The sequence below is a fragment of the Carassius auratus genome, unplaced genomic scaffold (genome assembly GCF_003368295.1).
Source record: "Carassius auratus strain Wakin unplaced genomic scaffold, ASM336829v1 scaf_tig00015055, whole genome shotgun sequence".
Classification (NCBI taxonomy): Eukaryota; Metazoa; Chordata; class Actinopteri; order Cypriniformes; family Cyprinidae; genus Carassius; species Carassius auratus.
Genome location: NW_020524539.1, coordinates 103,775 through 113,836, shown reverse-complemented (window position 1 = coordinate 113,836; position 10,062 = coordinate 103,775). Strand labels below are relative to the sequence as shown.

The 10,062-nt window shown below is 35.9% G+C and overlaps 1 protein-coding gene across 1 annotated transcript in view; it reads right to left on the bottom strand.

Moving 5' to 3' along the window:
• Positions 1 to 7,304: 7,304 nt before the first annotated feature.
• LOC113074543 (MAM domain-containing glycosylphosphatidylinositol anchor protein 2-like) overlaps positions 7,305 to 10,062 on the bottom strand; it is a gene marked incomplete at its 5' end in the record, with an annotated part of 88,777 nt that continues 86,019 nt past the window's right edge. The window contains 3 exons of the mRNA XM_026247403.1: positions 7,305 to 7,545; positions 8,326 to 8,428; positions 8,681 to 8,811. Of these exons, the coding sequence (XP_026103188.1) occupies positions 7,457 to 7,545; positions 8,326 to 8,428; positions 8,681 to 8,811 (323 nt within the window). The remainder of the gene's footprint in view (positions 7,546 to 8,325; positions 8,429 to 8,680; positions 8,812 to 10,062) is intronic.

Below are 10,062 nucleotides of genomic sequence, written 5' to 3'. Positions count from 1 at the left end.
CCCTAAATATAAGAAATGGTACATTTATATAAGAGACGTACTGCTGAGTGTGTCTATCTATATGCAGGAGGATGTTATCGTAAATATAGCCACTAACCAAATGCAGCTGAGCAGAACGGCCGCCATCACTCACTCTGGCTCCTTTATGACAGCTGATTATCAATATGAATGAACCGCCATCATTTTTCCTTCCCTGTCTCCTTGGTGATATGACATTGTGGTCACTCCTTAAAACAAAACCAGGTAGATCAAAATGTTAAATATCCAGTAGCTCTGGATTGGACAGGCACATTCGGGAATCATTTACTTTTGTATCAGATTTTGGAAATGCAATTTATAGTAAACAGGCTGTTGAAATAAACACATTTGAATTCAAGCTACACCGATAAAATCTTGCTATGTTGTTTTCAAATGCCTCGAGGAATGTGTTGTGAAAATATGCAGCTATACATTTTTAACCACGCACTTTTTTTCCCCTTCAGAGAACTTTAAAGACACTGCAGTATGTGCTTTCTCAGTAATCGAATCATTATGGAAACCTCCATAAAGAGTAAATCAACAGTGTTTACTTAAAAGACAAACAGAAACACATCATACATTGTTTACACTATCTCAAACTCATCTAAACTTTTATTTCACCACAGTTTCTGGAGAAGATGAGCTGCTGGGTTTAATGGTTGGAGGTGCAACTCAGCACAACAAAACGGCATGCTCCACAACAACACACAGGTACATGTTTGGCCTAGTTTAATCATTTAGATTATGATTTAGTCATTAGAGTTAAACCAAGCACACACAACAGCCCCCAAAAATATCTGGATGAATTAAGCCAAACTTAGAAAATGCGTGAATTTGTTTGCATAATAAAATATCAAAGCAATTGGCATTTGCAATGGAAGGAGACTGTTTTTAGTTTTTCCTTTTTCTTATTTTTTTGTATTGTAGCCTACTATACTCAAAGGAAACCCAACATCTTTAATAATTAAAATTAATAATAAATAAGAGTAAAATAATGAATGAACATAAGTTTATGAGTGCAGTATTTGTAAAACATAATTTATATCAGTTCATAGCAATTATTATTTAACATTCCACATTATCTACTTCTTGGAATTAAATATATTAAATATATCTATTTTCCTCTAAGTTACTGTTAGTGGATGTATAAACATGTTCCACTAAAGGCTTGCAAACAGAAAAAAAAATTCCAAAATTATTTTGTCTTAATTTTGAAGATTATATTTTATTTATTTAACATAATTTAGAACCAAACAAACATAATTTTCTGAAAAATGTTGCTTGAAAAATGCTTGTACAATCTCTTTTTGAAATATTAAACATTATTCTATTCTATTCTATTCTATTCTATTCTATTATATTCTATTCTAGACATTTTGTTATCTAATGACATTCCAATATTTTTCAAAGTGTCCAAATCATTTTTTGGAACAACTCTATGTAATAACAAGTGGTCAAACTCAATATACTGCATTTTGATCCCATCATATTTTCTGCCTAAACTCCCACCACCCATTGAGTGTCTATATGCTGTGATGGCATCTGCTCTGGCATCTCTGACAGAGTCGGGATGCATTACTCTAACAGTGACAGCTACAACCTGTCTGACAGATGGACCTGCATCAGCTGACATACAGAACAATCTTCAGACACTGGATGCAGTATCTGGAGCACCCTGAGTTTGCCATGGGAAGCAGCTCCTGTTCATTGATGCACCTTTCATTCTTCTCATACAGCGCATTTATATTCCATCACCTTAATGTTCAGTCTGTCAAAATAAGTCATAATAGCCTACTTTTTCAGACACATTTTGAAGAAAGTCAATATTTTACGTGATGAAACCACTGCTGGAAGATCCACAAGTTCTTAGCAGAACTTTCCCCCTTTCTTACAGGAAGAAGTGGGAATACAATTGTGTTTTCACACTGTGCTTAATACCAGGTTATTGTTGTTCTAAATCCCGCTTTTAACGCCAGGTGAAGGAACGTCTCACAGTTGTAATTTTAAAGCAGGGCTAGCACTGGGGTTATTAAACTCTGCTCTGGAGCTGCTTTCACAGTGTTCACCAACAACTTGCATTGGCATCAAACTTATACAGCATGAATCAAGGCAGTGAGAATGTCGTGGCAGACTCTAAGCAACCGACACGAAAATATTTTAAGGATACCTGTGTAACTTCTGTAAGAAAGGCACTAAACAGATCCAGGTCTCCTCACCTGTCACCCACCTGCAGTTGTCCGGACAGGACCCAACTGCTAAAACAGAGTAATGCTTTAAAAGCACCTCAAACCTAGTGTTTACACGTCTTTCTTGTGGGAATCAACCAACTAGTTATTTATTGTTGACTTTGCACATCAAACTGGGATAGGAGAAAGTATTTTAACCCAGCAAAAATCACACTCTCCACCTTAAAACCAAACTAAAGCTCATTCTAATGCTGGAAGAACTTGAATCTTCGGTGAGCTAAGCACCCAGCTGCCTGTAAGGCTCTTTGTATTACAAGTATAAAAAGTGTATAAGGGGAACGGAATACCGCTTGTAAGATTATTTGAAGAATCATCTGGGGAAATGGTATTTGAATGTTATATGTGTTCTATCAAACTCTTCATAAAATGTTTGTTTGATTCTCTTCGGTGTCACTTGCGCTTAGGCAAAGTGACATGTTGTGTTGGAGAAGACCCAGCTTGCAAAGTGTGAAATAACCCACAAGAGTGGGTAAAAAAAGGCAGAGGCTCAGGTTTGTTCTCAGTGTGTGTGTGTGTGTGTGTGTGTGTGAGAGAAGACGACGTTAGCCCGTTGACGTGTAAAGCAGAGACTTCACAGAGAAATCTCCGGTGGATGGAATCGCGAGCCCTACAGTGTTTCAGACTTCACTGAACGCACACATCACAGGACTCAAGTCTAATTGAACCGCAGAATCTAGCAGCCACAGGGGGGAAAGCTTTTCTTCTATTATATAATACAATCTTCAATTTTTGATTAGAGAGCTGTCAAACACTATACTTTGTGCTGCAGGATCTAAAGCAAGTGTCAAACAAAAATAGCAATTTTATAACTGTTATTATTATTCGTATTAGTATTCACTAATTCAAAAGTATTAATAATCATGTTTTCAAATGGCTTTATTAATTAATGGGAATAATAACAACAACAATAATAATAATAATAATTGGTTGATACAATGTGTTTTTCAAATAGTTTTAATAAAATTCATAAAATGAGTGTACCAATAAATGTTGATGATGATGATTACCGGTATATGCATTTTTCAAAAAGGTTAGAAGTTGTACTATTATTGATCTATTGGACCAGTCGTTTTATATGAAGCTATTTGAATTATGAGGTAGTTGCTTTTTTGAAGATATCTGAAAAATGTTTAGTCATCATTGTAAATGTCTGAGGTCGTATTGCAGCTAAACAGAAACAACTAACCACAAAAAACACATTTGCAGGAAAAGCAGAGCTAAACTGCCTGAGTATAAATGTGGAGGTCATTAAAAACTCATTGGCAGATACTTGAACAGCTCTCTGCTCGAAATGATACGGGGATGTAAGAAGAAGCGCATTACGGACAAACTGTGAGGCCAGTGTTTTCAGCACACTGAGGATATTTTCAAAAACCTGTCCGGCTCTTCTCAATAATCCGCTCAAACAATGCGCTTTTCTGTTGCTTTGCATCACTGGCCTGGCAACTCTTTCTCATTTTTATGTTAAGTTAATATTTTCACATGAGAGAAAGTGGGACAAGGGGAGAGAAGGATAGAAATGGAAATGTACAGCAGGGATGGAAACAGATGGCACTTGCTTTGTTTGGAGCATTTTTGCCATGAAATAATGGATTATGGGAAAATATTTTGCCCACACGTACAAGGCACACACAAATCATACCACTCAAAACACCCAGACCACCCCCCCCTCAAAAAAAATAAAAAATAAAATCTCATTTACATCTGATGTATGATAGCTATTAACTAGCATCTCATACAATCATTTTAATGAGATAAATATAGAACGGTGTCCAACCGGTTCAGCTATAATCTCATTTCACATGACAGCACTGGAAGGCAAAAGGGAAAGTTGCCTTTAGCTTTATACATTACGGTGTGTGTGCTTGTCACTGGTGACAAATGGACCTGCTTGTAGGGACTTTCAGACCATAAATTACAGATAATCATATGGATACTTATAAGATAACCTAATGGAGGGTCTTTAACCATTCCTAACATCATAAGCTCCAGGGCATTATGTGCAAAAGTCCTCCACGCTTGATAGAAGTTCATTTTTTTTCCTTTTTAAACAAAGGGTCAGAGGTTGCAAAAATTTTGCATAGTTCAGACATTCATGGAAATAGCTGTCCTAGAATGAATTGCTTAAATCTTTTGACTTGGCCACCAACCTTTCAGATGTTCCGATAAACCCACAAACAAGATGACATATCTGGACACAAGAGGCTGAAATTTCTGTCAAGATGAGTAAATAAGCTTGTTACTCAACTGAAACGCTTGCATTTCAGCAAGAGCGAGTGTCATCTTTACATTCTTACAATCTTCACTTTGTGTTTTGTGTAAGCAGAAGATCAAACAAGACCCAAAAGTGACTCTGTAATCTATTTTTGATGAAACTACCAGACCTCCTGTGGTGAGACCCCTCAAACTAAAAAATAAGAAGGGTCTTTGTAAGGATTAGTGGTAGCCTATCCCCAAGTTCATTTAGCAGACACTTTTAAGGGCTTTAAGGGAGTTTGAAGCCCAAGGCACATCCACACATGAGTTTTATCATAATTGAGATGGCAAATGTTCTGTTAAATAATGGTTAGCGCAACTGCAACTACACGTTCTATTCAGAAATTCTAAGCTTTCATTTTATGCAATGTCAAAATGTATCTACACACGCACACACACACACACACACACAAACGTGCAGTGCTGCTTGAATGTTTGAATTTGGCTTGAATCAAATAAAAAATAAAACAACACTGAAGTGGTTCATTTTAAGCATATTTACATATTATGGGCAAATTAAACAATATATTGTTGATTTTTTTTGATACAATTGACAAAACAGATCCATTTTTGTCCATCCGTCGTCTATCTATCTTCCTCCAGTACATAAAATCTGTCTGAGAATTTTTCCTCGGATCAATCAGTACTCAAGAGTTGTTTCAGAGGATAAGAAATTATAATTTTAAATTAAATTAAAATTAAGTTTTGCTTTGACATTTAACAGCATTTTTTCCTGCAGATTTTCTTCCAAGATGTCAGAGTAAATACAAAAAGTCTAATTACAGTAATGAAAATATCAAAATAATATATATATATATATATATATATATATATATATATATATATATATAAATATAAAAGAAAAAAAAAAACACAATACCATGAAAGCCTTTTATTGAACCGAGATGTAAAATATCTTTTTTCTTTATGTAAAGTAACTTTATTTCTGTTGATAGTAACTTTAATAAAATGGAGAAAAAAACAACTTATTTTATTTTGAAGGAACTGTGTTTCTGAATTTTGATATTAATATTTCACATTGTGCTTTGTCTGGATATTCATAAGTGTCAAACCATTTCCATAGACCTACCTACCAGGTGTATTTGCATATAATCTCATATATTTGATATTATTTTATAAAATCATACTATAGATTCAAATTATGCCATAATATAGTATTGCAAAGGGATTTTTAGAAATGAAAAAATGTTGTGAAATGAAAACAAATATATATATTTGTTGTCTGAAACAACATTTTTGGGCTGAGAAAACAGAAAGACTAACGTAATTCTTCCTTGGAAATGAATGTTATGAATGAGAAAAGTGATTTTACAATACATGTCCAAAAACCAGCAGGTTAAGGTATCGGATGGTCTCAGGTAGTTCAGAGTTTTTAGTTCAGTAAAAGCAGTCATTTTCATCAGAGTAATAAAATATCATTTGTACGAATCCAACCGGATGGATCCAGATCAAGGTTAATCATCTTGTACAGTGAGAGCATCATTCCTCTAAAGGTCCATCTGTTTTTTTCATACCTTTCAGTCCTCTGGATGTTGGAAAAAATATCTTTTTTTTTTCGGCGGCACAGAAGTCTCATCAGATCGAAGGAGGATTTCATAGTGACCCTCCTGGCTGTTTTTCACCTGTGATAATAGCTCCCAGATGTCCTACTGATGAATCAATGGTGCTTTTAGTCCAGTCCCACCACCATTGTTTTCCTTATATCAGTCGGATGTGGAGCAGGTGGCAGGGATGCTGTCGAAATAAAAATAAGTCATCATCTATCAACAGTATGTGCAACTCAAGACATCAGTGATAGGCTGCAACATGGCACCTGTCTCTCATCGTGGCTCTCTGACTTTCACCTTTCATCTCACGTGTGTGTATGTACGCCAAACTGTGCCTAAAGGAAATGCTAGGTGATACAGTAGCACAGTAGAATGATTTTACAGAAGGTTCTGAAGGCACTTGATTTCATTACAGACAGCAACTCCATGTTCCTTAGCGAACATGGTCCGAAGTTGACGGCTATCTTTACGCACCTAAAGAAAACAACTGCAAGGGGTCCAGCGTAACCGTAAGCAGATCCACACTAGCAGCAGGTACAGCGTGGTGTTAAACAGTTCTCTACAGCTGTTGTTTAGCAGAGTCGTGCTGAAATGAAAGGTCAACTCAATGATTCTCAGTGAGAGACGGTGTTCATTGTGTTAGCTGCATGATGAGTTAAAGTTTGATCGGTTAAAGCACACAGGAGGAGTACATGAACGCCCTAACTGTCCGTAAACCGACTTTACATTGATATTGTATGCTCCAAACGCTCTTTAAAACAACACACATTTGTGGAGCCCTGATGTTCACGTCAAACCATTAACATCAGAGCACAAGGACCTACAAAAAGCATAACTGTATTTGACATATCTCTATTTTCAGACATAAAAGAAAAACGAAAACTTGTTTTTTTCCAAACGATCATTCATTTTTGTTACCATCATTGTTTTTTTCCTCCTCGGAAGCTTCCTTCGTGTGGTTCAGGATTACGTGTTGTGACATTATGAGGTCTTTGATGACAGTAGCAGACGTAAAACAAAGCAAAAACCATTTAGTGATGGAAATACATGTTATGTCTTTGTGCTTTGAAAGATTCCCCTATTAAGTCTCTCAAGCCGTCCTGCTGTAACCATCCACCTGTTCTGTTCTTTATAATACTGAAAACAGTAATGGGCTTTTCCACAAGGTCTTGAGTGGACTCCGGTGTAATCACTGTGTTAGCAAGCTTCAGATTCCTTCCCTGGCTTCCTCTTCCTTCACACTGATCTAAAACCTATACGTTCCTTTTGTGTAGACGGGATGAATCTTTGGTTGTTGTGTTCAGGCAGTCCGTGTCAGCCGAAATCTCTATGAATGCCAAAGCTGGGTTCCACCTCCATGTGATGAGGTCACCTTCGGAGGCCAACCAAGACCAAAAGTAAAGTGAGCCAGAGCTGCCATATATGCACTGCAGCGGGAGAAGCCAGGGATCTTATATCTGAGGAAATAAAGACAAGAACAAATGCAGTTACTGCTGGGAACAAATATCCATTTCTCAGTTCTGTGTAAATATTCAGAGATTAGCAATTCTGCCTTCTAGAAGTTTAATGAGGTTTGTCTACGGTCTGTATCTCTGAAACATCTTCTTTTTTTTTTTTGCAACATGCTATGCTTTAATTCAAAAGCGAGCGAGAAATGAACTGTAAACATTTGCTGTGAGTCATGAAAAGAGTCATTCGAGCTGGTGGATTATCTTGTTATGGATAAGAAAAATGTAAAAAGTGTAGATAATACAGTCCGTGTTATATTAGCTTTGATCCTACACAAAAGTTTCTTCCACACTTGTGTGTTCTTGTGATTGATTTATTTACACTAAAGAGGTATTCAGCAATTTCAGCATTTTATTTTATTTTTTATTTTTTTGGAAAGAAATGAATACTTTCATTCAATAAGAATGTGGGATAACCTGATCAAAAGGAGCAGAGAAGACATTTATCATATTGCAAAAGAATTTTACTTTTTTCAAATTAAAGTTGTTCTTTTCTACTTCTAATTTATCAACGAAACTTAACATTTTTCTAAAGGATCAACTGAAGTTATAATGCTGTAAATTGTTTAAAACTGATAAATGTTAACCTGATAAATATGAATAAATTACATTTATAAATTCAATGCATTAATAAAAATTATAGTTTTTTTTACTTATTTATTTCATTGCAATAAACTCAAAAGCCATTGCTCATATAATTGCTTTAAAACTCTTGTCCATTATACTCACTACTACTGGGTGGAGGGTCTCGACACTCTCCTTCTTCTATGGCCACATCGTCTACAGCAATATCCCCTTCAATGCCAGAACCACGTATACCCTCCAAAACCATCTACACGAATGGACGGGAAAATAAAGCCAAACACATTTTCACTTTGTATTGGCTATTAATTTCATTCTGAATGCATATATATTAAAATATCTATAGTTCATTAAATAATTACATAAGTTATAAGAAATATAATAAATAAGAACAGAATAGTATCCATGTTGTATCATAAATATTATATTATTATAATTATTTGTATTATATGATCATTATTTGTGTATTACTATTCAAGAAAGATAAAGCAGAAAGAGGCACCTGAAAAGAGGATGTGGGATTGATGTTAACTCTAGCTTGTCTCCAACGGTCTCCTTGGTTCCCACTCAGGGTCCAAACAGAAGTATCCTGACCCGTCTGGCTCTTCTGCCTCAAATACACATTTAATGTTCCTGGAAAAAAGGCAGATGCACTCAGTATCAGTAGAAGTCATTAGATGCAATTTCAATTAGTTGACTTTGAACCCTTCCTTCGCGTTACATAGCAACTGCAAGGTTCAGTGACCTTGAAGAGACCTCATCTTCATCTCCGGGAAAATAATCAATCATTAAACTGTTCAGAACACAACCACAACTGTTGTTATACTGTATATATGCCACATAACACTACACTCTCATTTTACACTGATTAAAAGAAAAGTAGGAAGAAAATCTGTCTTAATCTCTCAGATTGCGGGATTCGGACATGGTGTGTTCATTTCCTTGCAAATGAGGAGACAATGAGACTAGTGCTACAGAGATGTGATGCTATTAATGCTAAGATAAACTTTCTGGAGATATAATCCTTTAACCAGAGCGAAACATTAAAACAATGCACAACACACACACAAACCTTGTTTATGCTTTGATCTTCTTTAACAATGTAATATTTTCCCCTCATTAAATTGTTTTACACATCAAGAAATGAAGAAGTGCCTTTGAAAATTAGATGCAGACTTTAGGCATATCAGTACTCTAATAACTTGTATTTTACATTTTGAGATTACACGGAGAGCTGAATGTCACTCACTTTATTTGAGTAAACTTGTGCGCTAAATCAATTATGGCTGTGTGTAAACACTGCATTTGTACACTTACATCTGTAAATGATCGCATTTGCATGATGCTGCTTCCACACCACTAGGTGTCAGTACAACAAAAATTGATTTTAGTGCACATTTAAGTGCACCTTGTGTAGGTTTTCATATCAAAACAGCCATCTAACCATGCTATCTTGGTTCTTTGCTGTGCAACCAGACAGAAGATCTTGTTGGGCACATGGATGTTTTAACCCGGTGAGACCATGTGTCAAAATCCAGGAAGAGAACACCCTGGTGAGTTGGAATTAGCCCCACACTTTCTATTCTAAAGGCACACTGCTTTGTGAAGCAGAAAATTGCAGTTACAAGCTTGTCTGAGGGGCTGTGGAGGTCATCACTACCACAGAAGTGCAATTGCATGTCCAGCTCAACTGCAACAGCATAAAGTGAGCATGAAAAAGAGAACTATAGAAATGTTTCCATATAGCACAAATTGAGTTATTGGTCTAAATCATTTACAGCACTTACAGTCCACTAGAAACCTTTAATAGCAAGGTTTTCCATCCCAGAAAAGGCCAAAGTGTACACTGCACTTTTCTGACCAGCATGTTAAAACATAAATATG